This window comes from Alligator sinensis, unplaced genomic scaffold (genome assembly GCF_000455745.1).
Source record: "Alligator sinensis unplaced genomic scaffold, ASM45574v1 scaffold1093_1, whole genome shotgun sequence".
Lineage (NCBI taxonomy): Eukaryota > Metazoa > Chordata > Crocodylia > Alligatoridae > Alligator > Alligator sinensis.
Genome location: NW_005842538.1, coordinates 905,080 through 924,852, shown reverse-complemented (window position 1 = coordinate 924,852; position 19,773 = coordinate 905,080). Strand labels below are relative to the sequence as shown.

At 42.5% G+C, this 19,773-nt stretch overlaps 1 protein-coding gene across 1 annotated transcript in view; it reads right to left on the bottom strand.

The window, feature by feature from the left end:
- Positions 1–19,773, bottom strand: part of SCAF8 (SR-related CTD associated factor 8) — a 92,231-nt gene that overhangs the window by 32,012 nt on the left and 40,446 nt on the right. Inside the window, 4 exon segments of the mRNA XM_025213569.1 lie at positions 1,178–1,257; positions 10,970–11,146; positions 15,144–15,274; positions 19,721–19,773. The exon segment at positions 19,721–19,773 is cut by the window's right edge and continues 20 nt beyond it. Coding sequence (XP_025069354.1) covers positions 1,178–1,257; positions 10,970–11,146; positions 15,144–15,274; positions 19,721–19,773 — 441 coding nt within the window.

Here is a 19,773-nt window from a genome sequence, read left to right as displayed (position 1 = left end):
GGGAGGGAGTGGGGCAGAGGCAGGAGTGAATGGGGTTCCAGGGCCAGTCGCGGGACAGAGCTGCAGGTGGCTAGTCCAGTCCAGGAGAGCGGGGCATTGCTCTCGCCACAGTGCGCACCCCTGAGAAGGCATGGGGGGCACATGCCCCCTGGATCTGTGCAGAGGGTGGAGGAGAGCTGCCTCTGTGTGATGGGCTCTGCGTCCTGTTGCTGCTGCCTTGGGAGCAGTGCGGCACCATACTGTCTCCTGCTGCCACGTGGGCAAGGGATGCAGCACAGCCAGGATGCAGCTCCTGGGGCAAAGCCAGCAGGGCGCAGCGCCCCAGTCCACAGCAGCAACCTGCCTCTGCCCCACACAAAAATGAGGGGGCACTTGCCCCCCATACTTCCCCTAGGGTGCACGTAGCAGTGGAAGATCCTCCCCCACCCACGCACCTGGACAAGTTGCCTGCAGCTCCGTCTCATGACCTGGCCTGAGCCTTGAGGCCCATTCACCCCAGCCCCATGCCCTCCCTCCCTGTGGGGGCCTCAATCTGTCCCCCACCCATACCCATTCCCCTTCACAGACTTGCCTGCTAGACACTGCTCCATAGGCTAATGGGCTGCATTCCTGGCTGCCTGCAAGAAGTGGCTACGTGTCTTTGCTTGTGCATGCCCCTCTCCCCCTGTGCTGCAGCCACCTGGGGCCCATGCCTGGGCTGCCCCGTGGTTCTCTGTGCTGCCGCCACTGCCTCACGGGGTGGCCTGGAGGCAGCGGCAGAGTGGAGTCCCAGCGCAGACTCCAAAACCACATGCACGATTAAGGTGTTAAAAAAATTAATGTGAAAAATGATTGTGTTAATCGCATGCATTAAGCGTGATTAATTGACAGCCCTAATAATAAAGTTAGTTAAAGCTGCATGAACAATATTTTCAAAAGAACTTCTCTCTATCCTTTTGAAATGGCAGTCATCGAGTTAAAAGGATCCAATATATGGTAGATATATTGCTTTCGATGTTTAACATATATATGTCCCATTAAATTCATGCAACTTGTCCTCTGTTCCTATTGCTTTAGTATAACAGGTATATAAACTGAAGAACAATATAGCTGGCCTGCTTTTCAAACTGTATGTTCAAGTAAAAAAATCCCAAACAAATATTAGAATTTTTTCTTAAGGATTATAACCTGATCTTACATTTGGGAAGTAGGTGTTTCTTTTTTAGGTTCTTCACTGTGTTCAGACTCTTCCCCAAAATCAAACCTGTCCATCAGCTTCTAGGAAAAAACAGACTCAGCATTATCAAGCATACTTTGTATAATGCGATTTAAATAAAATTTTTGTAAAGAAAAACCACAGTTCCATCACTCTTGAGCTTTAGCCACTAACTCAAGTAGAAGCACACGTTGCCATAGGGCATTTACACACACATCTTTCTGTTCTGCAATGTGCTAGAGACCCACCACTTCGGAGCAGACTCGATTAATCGCACGGGAGCTGATGCAAACTGCGCTGCATGCAGTTGTAAAAGCAGCAAAATGTGCATCAGCACGCAGAAAATGGTGGTAGTGCACTTTTGAACTAACACACATAGGTGTTTTAAAAGGTGTTTCATTGCTGCCATTTTCTCAGCACTGACACGTATTTTGCCACTTATACAACTGCAAGGGACACAGTGCCAGGTGCTTTTCAAAGCACCTGCGCTGCCATGCTTGCATGTGTAAAAATGCCCATACTGTCTGAATGACTACTGTCCTTGGGTTTTAAAAAAAGAAGTATACATAGTTAAAGAAAAGCATACATAAAAGTCAGTTGGCACAAAGAGTCTAATTATTCTCCTTTGACAACTGACCAACTGCTCTGACCACTGCCAAATATAGCATCAGGGGAGGAAAGTTATTACTGAAGATATGAAAAGAGTAACTAGCTCATTAGCATCACATTCCTTCAACATGGGTTAACTGTTAAGGAAAAAACACAAAAAGAAAATATCTGGAAAGAAAAGGTATTTGCCACGGAAACTGGTTCCTCAGGAGTGCTGAGATTCCACACGCTGTTTATTAGACACCTACTGCAGTGCCTCTGTGCTTTGGGTACTTTCTGAAAAGCAGTGCCTCTGATGGGGCCACAAAAGTGTCCTCTCAACACTGAACACTGACAAATGAAACTATCATAAATCACCAGTTTACTCTGCTAAACACCAGTCTCATGAAAGAACTTGGAGGAAAAGGAAAAGGTAAGCAGCCTGAATACGTAGAAAAGTGGATTCTTAAACAACAAGTTACTGGGTAAATAGCTCTTCTCTCTTCTTCAGTTGTCCAATGCTCAGTGAAAACAAGTGAGGAAGTTATACTGGCTGACCAGCAGGTCTTAATCAAGGATTTTGCTAAATTCTTTCAAAGCATCAGCTCCACATAGGAAATAAAAAGGTAGTGCCATGCAAATGTGTGACCAGCATCCCAGGGAAGAAGCCTTAAGATTTCTATGAGGAAAACATTCCAGAGGCAAAACCACCAGCAAGGCCTTAAGCACAATGCAAGACAGAGTTGCTCTATAAACAAACTCAGAGATGCAGAAGAGCCTATGAAAGATCCTTCCATAGCACCTGACAAAGTAAGCTGTTCTTGACAAAAGCCTATGCATCTCTATATTAGTTAATCTATAATAGCGGTACCCAACCTTTTTCCCCCTTGGGCTGGATGAACAGAGCTCAGTCCATCCATGGGCTGGATCTGGTACACAGGGCAGTGAGGCAGGGCCTGATCTGGCCATATGAGGGGGTGGAAGAACAGCTCAGCCCCAACTGGGCCCTGTGGAGGAATGGGACATGACCCAGCCTTGATCTGACCATGTAGGGCATGGGAATTTAGCAGTGTGGGAGGGGTGGCAGTATTACTTGCCACTGCTCCTTCACCATCAAATTTCCTGACCCATGGGGAGTCCTGCAGGCTAGATTCCAGGGCTGGGTGGGCTGGAGGGTTGAGCACCCCTGGTCTATAAAATGCAACTACCTGGCATTCTGCTTGACTTGAAACTAACACAGCTAACTACCTCCCCTGTAGCAAAACCTTAGTTACTGTAGAATGAATTCTGAGCGTCTAAGTTACTGTCACCACAAGGTAGATGGTTTAATGTGCCTCAATACACAACTTAATTTACTAGCAAATTAAGAGAAACAGTGCTCTATTTTAAATGTTCTCCAAGATCTACAGGACTTATTCACTTCCAGACCAACTTAAAAACCTATTCCCATTTGCAAACAGCTATCTCTCTGACTTAGAACGCATATTTTAGCAAACCACCATCATTTAAGAGTGTTCAGGGCTCTCAACTGCCACTTCTCCTTAATGTCAGGTTCTGATGAATTTATAAGTCTTCCTCAGTGAAGCATACCCTCAAGCATGTAAGAATATGCTCTAGGGCTGTGATTCACCATGGGTGCTGCAGCACCTGGGGTGGCTTGAGATTCATACAAGGATGCAGCAAGGTGCTATGCAATGTCAGTAGTAAGTGTACAAATGATTCACAAGATAAACCCAGAGATTTCAAATAGGAATCTTTAGGGTTAATAATATTCTGACCTGTTGTGGTCTGCTGTCCGAGTTCTTCGCAATAAAAGAATTGCCACACTATTTTTCTGTGGTCGAAAATAGAGTGAAAACTAAGACTTGGCATTTTCCAGGTGTGCCTCAAGTCTAAAAAGGTTGACAACTGCTGTAGGGTCAGAACTATAGATCCCCTGCCAGTAACAGATGGAGGAGAACCACTACATGTCTCAAAGACTAGCATCAACAGCAGAACTAGATGATTCCCTAACACTCAGAAGCAGGCTATTCAGTTCCACTCTCTGACAGCGATGCTTCTTCCTCTCTAGGACAATAACAAAAGCTCCTGGCAGCTAAGACAACTCAGTATTTCTCTTTTTGCTTTCCTTATATGCCTGAAAACAGCAATGAACATCTTTTAAAAAAGGACACGTGAGGCCGAGGTTTGCCAGAGAGGTCCCTATAGCAACAGCCACAGGTGCTGACATTGATTTTGAATCAGTGAAAATCCTGGTATTGAATAGGAACCTGCCTGGGTTTGTTCCAATTGTGAGCATTAGTTAACAGTGAATAGTAGTTTGGATTACACTGTCTAAAACGATGCTCAAATAATAAGGAACCCAGCAATGAACATAACTACCATATTTACTCAAATCCAAGATGAGGCTTTTCCCCTCATTCAGCATGAGGAAACAAACCCCTTGTCTTAGATTCAAGCACAAGGCAGGGCAGCAGGCAGCTGCTGCAGTCCCACCCTAGGATCCAGGTTGGAGTCAGAGCAGCAGCTGTTGCTTCTCCCTCACCAGCTGCCCCCCTCCCCAATCCCTTGCCAACTGGCCACCACACTGCCTCTGCCTGCCTGTCACTGCTGCCTCCACTACTCCCCTGCTGCCACTTACCCTCAGTCGCGACAGCTGGCCGGGCTCAGAGCCATGACGGAGGTTAAGCAGCAGGAGGGGGAAGAAGGGGAGAGTAGAAAGGCAAGGGGCAGGATGGGGCCCCTTCCACAAGACTGTATGGGGGCAGGTGCTGGGAAGGCACGGGGAGCAGGCACCAATGGGAGAGGGCAGGAGGCAGCTAACTGACTCCCCCACCGCCTGCTCCCCTACAACAGTATGGGGGGACAACCTTCCAATAATTAGATTTTATACATGGAAAACTGTAACAAATTTCTGAATTTCTCATGTATAAAATCTAATTATTAGGGGGTCATCTTAATTTCAAAGCTGTCTTGGATTTGGGATAAATACAGTAGATCAAACAGCCTCTTTCCCTTTTACTTACAGCTGCCTATTTACCGAGCTTTGTTCAGTACCTCAGAAGTTCCTCAGAGGCCTAAGTTTTAACAGTAATCTAGTGTCAACTTCAAATTTTCTCCCTGTTTGCTCCTTCCTCTAGATATTTTATTAACCTCTTCTGAGTGCTTTTTCTTTGATATTTGCTAATTGATTATAGCAAATTCAGACTTCACCCCACTGTCTACTTTCCATTTCAATTTCTTGTAAAGGGCTACATCTAACTAGTAAACATATGAAAGCCCAAATAGATTATATCAATTGATTCCCTTTTTCATTTACTATCTTTTGAATTCTAGTAAACCAGAGGCACAGTATTCCTTCACAACATTTGTTCCTGTCTTATATTCCAACAGTGTGGGGTATGAGGGGGTGCCTGAAGGTAAATTTGTTTTTAAATCACCATAATTACTATTAGCACCTTTCCTTAAAGATGAATGCGAAGTGTGCTTACCTTCTGATCTGCTTTAGTTTTTAGCAAAATATGCAAAGGACCACATATTTTGTTAACAGCTCTTGGTTGAATACCATCTGGTGCTAGAGATATGCTGCTATTTAAATACAGCCCTTCGTAAGACTTTAAAAGCAGCTGCTTTGCTGACACCTAAATCATTAATAGTACCTTAGCAAAGATTGAAATTGCTTGTTGTTTAAAAGACCATGTACTATCCCAGGTGCTTCAAAATGCAGATACTAAGACTGTCTTAAAATCTGCTGAGCTGCATTGGGTGTGCAGAGAAAAAAAGTTAATTAGGAGTTATTTGAATAAGGGGTTCCTGAAAGAGAGGACTGTAAACAATAACATGTTTACAAGATTACCTGAAATGTATAATGTTTTGGGGAAGACAAATTATTCCCAAATTGATCTCAATACTCAAGACTTATGTTACGTAGTGTCTGGGACTCACAGCCCTTCTTGAGAAGGAATTGTTTAGAATTTCAATTCAGGTAAAGCCTAATTGATAAACTAAAGAATGTGACATGAACATGTGCTGTAAGACTAGCTTCATTCTTACAAGACAGAAAGACAGTCTGCTGTCACAGAAACCAGAGGATCAAAGTAAGAGGTACTGAACCTGAGCACTACCCACAAATTCAACATGCTTAGCAGTTTTCAGAATGGTATACATGTTCTTTACTTGCTGCATGCATTCTGCAATAGTTCATTTTAAAAGTATTCTATAAAACTACAATTCTGAATCCACTTTAATTTAGGATTAGGATAACTCAAGAAAAGTATCACTAATTTCACTGAAAGGAAAATGAAAACCTGGAAAACAGTTCTAGTAAGTGATCATGATTCAGGCTCCTCAACCACTCAGATGATTTGGTCAAGGAGCTAACAGACACAAAAAGTCTCTTAACATGAGCTTCTCAAAACACTTTCCAATCTTATAACTTTTTTAGTGCAGAGGCGAAGAATGTGTTTGGAGCAATTCAGGTCTGTGGGCATAAGAAGGTGCAGGGTGGACCTTTGTCCTTTAGAGCTGTGCTCTTGGAACAGCTACAATGGAGTCCAACACATACCTAGACAACAATGTAAAGCTTTTGAAAATCTAATCTGATGATTAATCTGTTTACAGACTAAGTTGCTATTAACATGGGTTTGTTTGGTTTTTTTACTATCATTCCTATAGAAGCAGGGAATCGTGAAAGGGACCATTGATCTCTAGGAGCTTGGAAGCGCTAACAAGGAAGAACCGTAAGAGGAAAAAGCTGGGCATCTTCCCATCCAATGACATAGCTGGGACAGATGGAAGTGAAGCCATTTATGCATCTCTCTCTCATCTCTTCAGTACAAATATTCATCCCCATCCTTCAACAATTCCTCTTTGTACATGTTGTTACCAGACCAGGGGAGCCTTCTCTCCGATACTTGCCAATAAGAAGAAAGGATTCAAAACATGTCTTTCCCCTCAATGCTGCTAATTCTTGCAGAACTCTATGGAAGCAGTTAAGGGAAGTCTGATGAAGAAAGGGTTCAAGAGCTGTTTCATAAACCTCTCCATGTCCAAACACCTCATTTGTAGCTCCCTTTCAAAACATGCTCCCACTTACTCCATGTTAATCTCACCATTACATCCTCTACCCATCTCCTCAACCTGTGGAACCCTTGCTAATGTCTGCCATACTGTAAGGAGTAAGGCTGTGAAGGGAGGCCCAAGGAGCCAGAGGCAGTTGGAAGAGGGGTTAGAGACGGGAATCTGGACTATGAAACATGAAGGTGCCGAGATGATACTGAAGAAGGGAAAAGAAAATTAACTACTTATAACACTTCATGGGACAACCAGAACATAGTGCCCATGCAGAGTTCAGCTAGACTCAAACCTCTGGAAAAAAAAAATAAATCAGGAAATGAAGCATAACCAACTTCATATGCTTTACCTCTGCAATGCAAACTTAACTGTCAGTTTTGAGCAAACTCAACACACTAACACACAAACTGTCCTATTAGCCACAGACAGCCTACAGAACACTATGGTAACAAATGACTAGTGTTCCACATTCTTGGTTTTTACTGATTTTCAATAATACATTTCCTGATTTTTTGGGGGAAAGTCATTCAGTTTTGACTTTTTTTGGTAAGTCATTTCAGTTTTACTTGTGCCAGTTAACAGGGATTTGAACTGAAAAAATGGGTGGTGCTAGTAAGCTAGAAGTGTCACTTTGCTGGTTCTTTTTACTAAGGCAAACCACAGAGGTAGGTCATACACAGTAATTGAGTACTACCTACCTCTGGGACTATACTGAAATGCTGAGCATTCTCCATGCAATCCCCACAGACTTGCAATATTGTTGTCCCTTTACCCTTGCCTTGGGATTCTTCCCAACACTTACGCTTCGCTAAGTCCCAGAAACCACAGTTATGTTCATCATCCTGTTACTGACAAGTTCCATAAGATACACGCTCCTAACACTGGGCTTGGACAGACATTCTGTTTCTCCAGGCAGAGTCCCTGGTCTCTGTGGAGAAACCACAAGTGTCCAAGGGGATCAAGAGCATGTTTCAGTCTCAGCCAAGCAGGGAGAACAGCCCGTTCCCAGCACTAAAGCAGTTAGGAGGCGTGTTCCACTCCTGACTTGTACCATACCTGCAGCACTTGGGTACAGGGAAGCATTCAAGAATAGGTCTTGCCAAGCCTTAGCTGGGCTCTAACAGCACAGGGGAGGTGAAAAGCTGGAGGACTCTTATGAGCATGGCACAGCGCCCTACCTCTCGACCCTGATGATCCCTGCTTACATTCACTTAAAAACAAAGCAAAACAAAAATCCCCAAGAGGCTGCAAAGCTTTCTGAACTGCTTGCTCTAGGGACCTCTTGTTGCCCAGTGTCCAAACTGCAGGTTCTTTGCTTCACTATCTGAACTTCTGTACAGGTCAGTTTCTCTCTAAGGAAAACAAACCTGGGAGAGTCCTCCTAGATCCATGTTTGTCAACCTGTGGGTTGCAACCCAAAAGCGGGTAGCAAAATAGGTAGTACACAAACTTTAGAAATGGATTCTCCTTTAAAGGAGAAAAACATGGGAAACCGTGGCTTTTCTCCTTGCAGGCTGGCAGATCTCCAGCCTGTGAGTGGCTGCTTGGGTACCTCCTGGTCCCACACACCTACCCCCTGCCCCACACTGGAGGACTGGAGCCTGGGGGCAGTGGGTCAGGACTGGCCAATATTTACAGATGGGTCCTGGTACAAAAAAGGTTGAAAACTGCTATCCCAGATTATCTGAATGCGTGTATGCAGCCACTGCATACAGAGCCAAGTGCTGAAATGAGCCATATTTGGTCTCTGAAGATGCATCCTCTTTTATCACAGGGCCAACTACTCCAAGATGCTTTAATGGATTCCTCCACCATTCAAGACAGCTGCACCTAACAGCGAATGAGTTTGGAAGTCATATGATAAATGATGAAATTCAAACAAATGGAATGAACCAAACAATGGCACATTCTTTAAGTTTTCTTTGCATCTACTTGTCGTAGCAGTCCCTGTTACTGAATCAGTCTCATTGAGTTTAATCAGCTCCAGGGGATGTAATGCTGCAAAGTGACATGTGCCTTGAGTCTGAATGCTCTTTTTGTGAAGATCCATCCCTCTAACTCGTTTTCAGTGGTTTGAGTGTAGGTGAACTCCATGTTCCATGCACTACCAAGCACCTTGACCTCCACATACACCAAGTTTTTGAGCAGTTAATTACCTGAAAAGAGAGGGCTCGTGACAGATATTTCCCCAGCATTCTCTGCAGCAAAGACTGCTGAAAAGAGATTATTTAGCTTTTCTACAGCCTACTTGTTTTTCTTTTATAGTTCCTTTTTGCTCCCTGAGAACTCAGAAGCTATACTCTACCAGGCTTTTTGTTTGATGTACTAAATTTGATATCCACCCTTCAAAGCTACTATAAACTTTCCTAGCTTCTACTTTTCTACCTCTTTCACTGTGTACATTAGCAGGGCTTAACATTCCAGCTCTATGGGCATGTCTACATGCACATTAACGCACTTTAGTTAATGAGCCTTAAATCTAGTACAATTTAGTACCATTTAGTAATTGACCATCTAGTAAATCTAGGGTATTTATACACATACTTTTTTGTCCTGCAACATGCCAGAAATCCACTGCTTCCACACGTGAGCTGAGGTGAAATGTGCTGCACCATGTGCAGTTGTTTGTATAAGTAGTGAAATGCACGTCAGTGCACAGAAAATGTCTGCAGTGTGCTTTTAAACTAAAGCACCTCTGATGTATTTTAGTTCAAAAGTGTGCTGCTGTCGTTTTCTCAGCGCTGACGCTCATTTCACCACTTATACAACTGCAAGCATTGCAGTGCTGGGCACTTTCATGTGTAAAAATGTCCTCCATTGTAAGTGAGGTACTAGGAAAATGTGCATTAGCCTGTTTCGATGCACATTAACTAAACAGCACGATTTTTAGTGATGTGTTAATGCGCATTAAAATATGCTAATGCACATTAACATACACATGTAGACCTGCCCCACCAGATGAGTGACCTGGGACTGATCCATTGGCCAGATCCCAAAGGTGGGGTAAGCAGGCAGGAATGACCCACAGGTCAATCCAGCGCATTAGCTCAAGCCCACACCCTAGATCCAGCCACAGCAAACAATCCATGTGTCAGCTTGTCCCTGCACACCAGTGATCTGGGTGTAGAGTGGTAATGTGCCACTGCAGTTCAGCACACAGAATCGTGTCATTCAGCCCAGAAGGTTCCCCGTGTGTCCAGAAATTTGGTAACAGGAGAGCAGTAGGAGTGCTCCTCTACCACCAAATTTCTGAATCCACAGGTATCCACACAGGTTGGATGCCATAACCCCATATGCTAGATTTGGACCCCAGGCCAGAGTTTCAGCACCACTGGTTTACACCATCTTTCTTTCTTCCTTGTCTTTAAACTGTATTAGCTTCCTTTTTGGCTTCCTGAACAAGTCTAAGGGTTTTAATTTTCTCACTTTGGAAGTCTATTTGACTATCTCTGTCCCTTTAAAAAAAGGCCTCATCCCTAACCCTTTAAATATCAGAATGCTAGCTTTAATTTGAGCTCTTCCCAATGAATATGAACATAACTCAGTCACTATTACCTTATGGTTAGTTTACTGTTGTTTTTCTAGGTATTTATGATGTAATAAACCTATTAATACTCTATTCTTCCATTGTAAAATGGAAAAACTTAAAAAAAAAATTCCATTCATCCATTGCGAACTGACTAGAAAAAGAGGTACATAAAATATGAATTTCTAAAATATTATTTTTCCTTTAACAAAACCTTTCAGATTATATCTATATGTCATTTATACGAGGAAGGGGAAAGCACAACCCCAATTTTCTGATCTGCAAACAAACTTCAAAGTTAAATTGACATTCTTGCTAGATATATTTATAGAAAAATAAATTAAATCTGTCTTTTGAAAAAGTCAATTAGATTTAAATACATCATTCAACTATTTTCATTTGCATGACCCTATAGGAAATGTTTGTACTTGGAACTGTACACAGTCTAAGACATTTCTCTCCAACTTGATCATGTACTTCTTACTTAACTGACTGCTAAAGATACAGGGATATGACCCACAGGAAAACTTCAAACACGCACTGTTTAACAACACGTATTTCTCCAGTTTTGGTACTCCAAATTCTACCTTGTTAAAAGAGACACTCTGTTCCAGTGGATTAAGTGTGTTGGCAGCAGCAGCTGCAGCTGTAAGTTGTGCAGTGAGGGCCTGTAACTGAACAACAAGACCAGCATCCAGTGCTTGGAGCAGTGAAGGTTGTGGTTTCTGCTGTTGTATTTGTAGCGTCTGTATTAACTGCTGAAGCTGGAAGGGAGAGAGGAAAACCACATTAACCAAAGTAGGTACCTACATAAGATTTCAACTAGCTTTTCTGCCCTTCTCATGGGAATAGGTTTTGCCCATATATAGTATAGCTAACCCGGGGCTATCACTCTGTAATCTCATTGAAATCCATGTGTAATTATGGCAAATTGTATTCCCACTTACTAATTTGTTTTTTGCGGCTCAGACAAGATAGTGTAGATGCTTGGTTCTTCCTCCTAACTTGCTGTGACAGGTAGGATGACGACCAGTCACCATCCAGGATTTCCTGCTGTCTAGGACTCCCCTCTTCTGCTTCTCCAGTTAGATTCCTCCTGATCTGAAAAAAATCTGTTAGCCTATTCCACTTTCCTAAGTGCTCATTTATGTCAGGAGTCTGTAGCAGTGCAGCTACACTTATGTAGAGTAAATCACAGCGGTGATGTCTCATTTTATGTTGGGGCAGTGTATCTGTATTAAAGGTTCATAATGGTACATCTATCTACATTGGCTACAAGGCCAGTTGCATGTTGAAGTCTGGGTTTCAGTGGAACACTGGGAGTCTGTACTGTTTCAACCAAACCACAAAAAGCAAATTAGCCAGTAAATGGGAACATAATTTGCCTTTCTGTGATTTAGCTTTCAAGAGCACAGACACTGGGTTCTGTATAGCAGTGAGAAAATACACCAGGAAGATGATATAGGAGACTCAAGATTAAAGCAAAGGAAGGAGCCTGAAGGCAAGAAGTAGGTAACAGGGGAAACAAGAACCCCCAAATCTTCCAAGGTACTATCCTGAAGGAAGTGCTCTAAACACTCAATTGCTATGGACTGTATCTGCAGACACCAGCACAGTAAGCAGGAAGATGCACTAGTTTAAAAAAATAACTAAGGAATCCTAGGTAACAGATTTAATCTTGTCAATTAACACCTTCTCTCTACAGCCCAAATGTCTAGGGCTCTTCTGCAATGGCTACTTATGCACTTCCATGACTTTCCAAATGACCTGAAAATTGAACCTGATGCATTCACTCATAACGTATCAAAATGCCTCGAGACCTCTTCTGTAACTCTGGGAGGAGATGGAGGAAGAAATTCTGTTCCTCTGAAATTTTCTCAGAGTTACCTTATGAAGACACTAGCGTGTCCAACACATACTGAATTTTTCTGCTACTGGTTCAGGGTTTGGACAGAAACTGTAAAGGAAAGTGTTGTATAATGGGAGGGGTGGGGGATAGGAGTCCACACCTTTTGGCAAGACATAGAAGAGTTTTCTAGACACCTGAAAAACATCCTTAGGTGAAGAACTATAAATATGCAGGGAAAAAGAAAGAGGATCATACATGTGGAAAGAGGCTCTCTTACATTAACTTCAGACTTAGAAAAAGGGGCTTTGCCACCTACATGAGGTAACACATTGGTGTCCTAAGTGTCTGGAGCTTTGTTTGAAAACAGACATTCTGGAAGGAGTGGACATATCTAGATTACGGCGTTGCAGGCAACGCTACACTAATGAAATAACTAAATCTCTCCTTCTAGGTCTCGTTTCAATTTCATGCTTGACGTTTCTTCAACATTATCTTGGTCTAAGTTTTTATCCAGCTTGAGATGCCAAAATCTCCACTTCTTTCAGCTTTTTTTTTTATTTTAAGACCTAACCTTCAATGGTCTTAGTGTGCATGTTCCACCTGTTCCTAGGATCCTATTTCCAGCTCTTTTAGGATGGACAAGTACCAAAGATTATCATGCATCTTGAAAGTGATGACTCCTTTTTTATTAGGAAAATCCACATAAGTTAGGTGGATTGGTTTAGTTTTCTACTGTCCCCAAAAATGCATAAGCTGGTGCTTTCTCTGCTACTACGCTGGAGACAACCTCTGTTACTGTGAAAATTTCTCCCCCTTTCAGGCAACTTATATAGCCAGTTTTATCTGTCACGGCCCTAGAACTGCTTTAGCCACTGCTTTGCTCCTGAAGAAGTTTCACTCAGCGAGAGAAATATACTACTTAAAACTTCATGTGAAAAAGTGTTTTTTCTATTTATCTTGTTGACAGATAAAGCCATGGGGTCACTTTTTTGTGTGTGGTTTTGTATAGGAAGTAATCGAACTGGAGAAGCAGAGAAGGAAGCCCTGGAGTGAGAAAATCCTGGACGATTGGTGACCATCCTACCTTTCTCCATACTAGTGTTTGGTCCCATCTTTCTTCTTTTTCTAGATCTATACCAGTGATTCCCAACCAGGATGTTGTGGCACCCTGGGGTACTCCCAGATCTTTTGAAAGGTGCCTCAAGGTATGAGGAGATAAGCAGATACAAGCAGGCTCAGGTTTGTCCCTGACTGGCAGATCTCCCACGCCCACTGCAAGGAGGTAAGCACTGTAATATATAAATAAGTTTTTGAAATTAGGTGCCACACAATTCACAAAAGTTATGGAGGTGACCAAGTCCAAAAAAGGTTGAGAACCACTGGTTTAACCTCTCACCTTACCTGCAAATTCAATAATGAAGTCAAAGTCTCCTCTTTTACCCACATAATGCAATCATAAGTATGAAGAAGGAAGCAATTTTTTATTACATTTTTATATGTGGGTGGTGACGAAGGGCGGGAAAAAAAAAAGGGACTGGCAGCAAACGAAGGCCCCTACAGCCAACGGATACCTTGGAAACCTAATTTTCACTTCCTATATACATTTACACTGATTTCAATCAGTCTCCATACTCTTGCTAGGTTCCATCTCTTTCTACATCTGGAATCTCTCTCATCCTGCTTTTTGGTACACATATGGTCTCTGTCCTTCCCAACAACTTCTACATGCTATGCAGTTATCTTCTTGTCCTCTATCTTTCCCTTTTTTCCTTCCCCTTCCTTTTTAACCTGCTGACCCACAATCTTTATTGCCTTTTACCTTTACTGTCTTCTCCAACATCTGTCTTCCTTATGATCTTGCTTCATTCTTACTTCCTGCCATCCCTCACTTCCTACATCCCTTCACTCTTATTGAAAAGCCCTATTTTTCACACTAGCATTCCCTCCTTTCCAGAGTCAATATGCTAATTTTTCTAAATTGTGCCCTGGCTAAAAATTCACCTGCTTCCATTTTTTGGCCAAATGTATATGGCACTGCTTTGCTAAACACAAAAAAAACTGACTCTTAGTCCTGCAAGTGGCAGCATGCTGGTTATACTGGTACACTTGTGGACCCTACTCACTAATCTGCATGGAAGTTTTTGGTGTCCCAACAGAGCAAGCCAACTAAGAGAGTGGGGACTTGCCAGAGTGATAGTATAAATCATTTCTACCCAAAGATAAAGATTTATACTTTGAAAAGAAGCTATTGCTTTTCCATGTTCAACTTTGGTGTGTTAATATAGCTAGATTTTCAAATGATAGTGTCTTTTTTTTTTGTCATCATCAGACCACTTTACTTAGTTGGGCATTCAGAAATGAAGGCATCAAAATCAGTCATTTCTGAAAATTAAAGCCAAGTGGCATGTTAAAAAGTATTTCCAAATTATTTCCTGAGTGCCCTAATGAATGAAAATAAAGGGGTATATTTAAGATGAAATGCAAAACAAAAATGAAAACTGAACTAAACAGTTGTCTGTGTTAAACGCCCACATTATGTATACTGCAGTTTTTAACTTCCATGGGCATTCAGCAGAAAAATAAGTTTCAACTACCATTTAAATCACCACTCCCACTCATTAAATCTTTCTGGTTGAACATGTAACCTTCTGCAAACATTGATTGCATGGGCTGCAATCAATCTTCTTCTGGTATCTTACTGAACAAAGAAAATTTCACAAAGAACAAAAAAAGTGTTAACTGGTCAAATATAACATACTTCATTTCTAAATAGCCTAGTAAATGGGGCACTGAGCACAAATTAAAAAATACATGTAAAAGTTATACTTAAAAAAACCCCATATAGAATGCAAAAACAAAGAGTGTAGACCACATACAGCTTGAAATAATATCAGTGTCCACAAAACATTTACCTGTTGGCCCTGTGGACTCTGTAAAATCTGTGCTACTGCAGCAAGCGTATCTGTATTAGCAATCTGAGACATCCAAGGATCAGGTAAACTTTGTACCACATTAGCTGGAGTAACAGGGGTCACAGGAGTTCCTGAAAGGTGGAAAATAAGGTACAACTAAATACTGTTAACATGTATATATTTTTAGAGGTTCACTAAAAACATAAAGCTATAAAAGCTGTCAATAGTAAAGATACATGAGCAAAAAGTAAAGACATAAATCAAAACGTCACCGACTATTCTGAATTATTTCACAGTATGAAGAGACTACGCGCACAGTATTTTTGGACAAGAAGCCAAAATTATCTTGGGGGGGTTTTTCCACTCCTTTATAGCAACTCTTAAACGTGAAAATTAAAAATGCATTTATAGTTTTAAAATGTTCTTTACTAACTACAGTAATTCTGGAAGGCCGAAATACTGGCCACAGAGGAAACTACCAACACCTTTATCTAAAGAACATTCAGAATGTTAGAAATAATGCAAGTTTTCCGAAGCTTTGATTAGTACAACTACCTATATGAGTATCTTAGATGTGGATCATCACTCATTTAATTGTTGGCCTATCCAACAAAGATGCCAATGAATGCAAAATGTGACAGTATTCACTAATCTGGGATTAGAGAGCATCTCTGCTTCTGCTGTAGTTTCATTTTCTTTCTAAGGAAACTGAAGAAAACTTGAACTGGTTGCGAGTGCATTATCTGTCATCAGATGGTAATGATTTCTGCTCACTACAGAGACTAGATGTTTGAACTACTGGTAAAGTGTTCAACTGTCACTACCATGCTCCCCTGAACTACAGGATTTACCTACGGTCCTTAATCCTATTTTAACACAGCAGCACGAAAAAAATGGATGCACTTAGGAAGGATAAGGAACATAGCCAATGTTGGTATTATTAATTATGTTTAGTTCTTTGAAAGGGAAATATAAAATTGTATAACTACAGTTACCAATATGGATTCTAAAGCAATGCTACTAATATTTATTTCCAGGTAATTATCATTTATTCATATTTTTTTTTTTTTTTTTTTTTTTTTTTTTTTTTTTTTTTTTTTTTTTTTTTTGTTAAATCAGGGATCAAGGATACTAGGCACCATACACACACGTGATAAAATATATGGACCCAGTTTAAGGAGCAGAGTTTATATAGCAGCATTTCAGAAAAATACAGCTAGTGAAAAGAAAAACAAATATTGAGGGAATACCTGAGGCAACATACAGAACAGAAAAGTTAAAAAAAGCACGTCGCTTATCACCATGAGCCAAACTAATACCAGAAATTAATGAACAGTAGAACCAATCTCATTAAGTAATAACATCACAGTAGAGGCAGGTTTCACCCTTGGACAACTATACAGCTACCCGGTAACCCCTTCTGGCTTCAAAGTAGACTACAACACAAGGGGTAAACATTAAATATTTTAAATAGTCACAAAAATCAAAGGTCTACCAAAGTTAAGAGCACATGACCACCTCTAAATATAGAGAGAGGGGCTAGCCCTAGAGAGCCGATATTAGCCTGCTGCAAAGTAAAACAAAGCCAATACCTGCTCCTTAGCTGACTGTAACAGTAGATGTCCATTAACCTAAATCTCTACTAGACTCATGTCTTCCTCAGTGTGAGCCTTGTCAACAGTACTTGGTTCCTACCTACACCCGCCACAGTCAAGTTTCATGGGCAAGTCCCTCTCCATCTCCCTCCTACTGCTCTGAAGAGGTCTAAGTCAAAAGATACAGAGGTCTAATGCTGGGATTCTTGCTAATAAAAGTTCCATGCTGTGGTTTTGAGGAATACTGCTCCAGCTGTCATCAGAGCAATTCCTCTGCCTGCAATCTGGAAGTGGAAACAAGTGCTGGGCAATGGCAAATCCAAATTACCACATCTTAAAAGACAATCAAATTCAGAACTCAAAAAGTTAGTATATGAAAACTAATTTATCCCAGCAATTAAATGCAATAAAAGACAAATTAAATGGAAAACAACAAGAATGAGGGAAAAAAAGGACCCAAGATATACTTCGTTTGAACTGTAGTGTATGAACTACAATATACAAAACTAATGAAAAAAATGAGGCAATTTACTTTACATATTGCCTTTTTCTACTTAAGAAAGGCATAGGCTCAAAACATTTTGTGTATATTAGAGCAGGGGTATTCAACCCCTGGCCCACGAGCCAGATCCAGACCCTGGTGCCCTGTCATCCAGCCAATGGGGCTCTGGGTGTTGGATGGGCAGGACCCAACCCTGGTGTGTGGAGGTCAGGCAGAGGTGGTGTGGGGCCCTGGGGTTGATCCTGGTGCACAGGGTAAGGTGCAGAGGCCTGGGGGCCTCAGAGCCCAAACCCAGGAATGTGGAACTGTGCAGGGGCAGCACAAGGCCTGAATCCAGCAAGCAGGGCCAGATGGAGGAAGCATGGTGGCAGCATGGGACCACAGGCCCTGATCCTGACATGCAGGGTCCAGTCTGGCATACGGACTGGCCCTGTGCCACTTACCGGGCCTGAGGGATCAAAAGGTTGAGCACTACTGTATTAGAAGGATCATATTTACAATCTTCTAAACAATATCCCAGAAAACCCCAGAATAGGAGGGTTTCTCTAACTTTCCAGGTAATGACAGAGAAGGAAACATGGACAACAGAAGTATGACAAGACAACTCCGAAAATGTCCCCTTAAATATGAGGGGACTGGACGTATTCAAATCACCGGAACTGGAGGGACTCCACCCTCGGGTAATGAAGGAATTAGCGGGTGTCATAGCTGGTACACTGGCAAGGATATAGGAGTGCTCATGGTGCTCGGGTCAGGTTCTGGAGGATTGGAAGAGAGCTAACATCATCCCAATCTTTAAGAAGGGGAGGAAGGAGAACCCACAGAACTATAGACCAGTCAGCCTTACCTCTATCCCTGGGAAAATCCTAGAAAAAATGATCAAGGAGCACATCTGTGGGAGCTTGCTGGCTAATGTGATGTGGAGGGGTAACTAACATGGGCTTTTAGCAGGCAGGTCCTGCCTGACTAACCTAGTTTCCTTTTACAACAAGACCACCAACTGTACAGATGGAGGAGTCGAGGTGGATGTCCTCTATCTGGACTTCAAGAAGGCCTTTGACAAGGAATCCCATACCATCCTTATAAATAAACTGAGGGGATTTGCCTTGAATGATTACACAGTAGACTGGGTAGCAAATTGGCTCAAGGGTCACACTCAGAGGGTGGTAGTGGACGAATCAGTGTCAACCTGGAAAGATGTGGGCAGTGGAGCCCCTCAGGGCTCAGTTCTGGGGCCGGTGCTGTTCAACATCTTCATCAGTGATCTGGATGAGGGGGTGGGAAGCACCCTGTCCAAATTTGCAGACGACACAAAATTATGGGGTGCAGCTAACACCCTGGAGAGGAGGAACCAGATCCAGGCTGACCTAGACAGGCTGGGGAAGTGGGCAGAGAGCAACATAATAAAATTCAATAAGGACACGTGCAAGGTGCTACATCTAGGGAGGAAGAACTGCCATCATACCTACAGGCTGGGGGGGCGACCTTTTCAGCTTCACTGAGGCAGAAAAAGATCTTGGAGTCACTGTTGGCTCCAGGATGAACATGAGTCACTGATGTGATGAAGCAGTTGGTAGAACCAATCACACCTTGTCATGCATCCGTAGGTGCTTCACAAACAGGGCCAGGGAAGCGATTCTCCCGCTCTATGTGGCACTGGTCAGACCACAGCTGGAGTACTGTGTCCAGTTCTGGACGCTGCAGTTAAAGCGGGATGCATACAACCTGGAGAGGGTCCAAAGAAGAGCCACTCGCCTGATTAGAGGCCTGCAGGGAAGGCCCTATGAGGAAAGGCTAAGGGACCTTAACCTCTTCAGCCTCTCCAAGAGAAGGCCGAGAGGGGACCTTGTGGCAACATACAAATTCATAAGGGGAGAGCAACATGAAGTAGGCGATGATCTGTTCACCAGGGCACCCCCTGGAATGACAAGGAACAATGGCCATAAGCTACTAGAGAGAAGGTTTAGGCTGGACATTAGGAGAAAGTTCTTCACAGTCAGGGCTGTCAGAATCTGGAATGGGCTCCCAAGGGAGGTGGTGCTTGCCCCATCCTTGGGGGTCTTCAAGAGGAGACTGGACAGGCACCTGGCTGAGATCACATGACCCCAGGGGTGGTGACTCTTTTCTTCCCTGCCAGGTGCAAGGGGTCAGACTAGATGGCCCACTGAGGTCCCTTCCAACTCTATGAATCTATAATCCTATGTACAACAAACAAGAACACAGCACTATGGAACAGGCCTGGCCACCGGATATTTATGATACTTCGCTAAACTGGAGGCTGATTACCTACCATAAATCAGGTTTCTTCTTCCAAAACAATTAATTTAGATTAATTAATTTTAATTAACTTGCCTGAAGGCTAGTGAAAAATGTCAAACATGTATAGTTACAAAATGCTGACAGCCTAAGAGAAAAATCTGCTCTGAGTGCTGAATAAACTTTCCAATTTACTATGAAAGTTGTGTCTCATTTTCCATTACCTGGAGTATTGTTGCTCATAGCAGCTGTGGTAGTAGGCAAGACTGGGGTCACA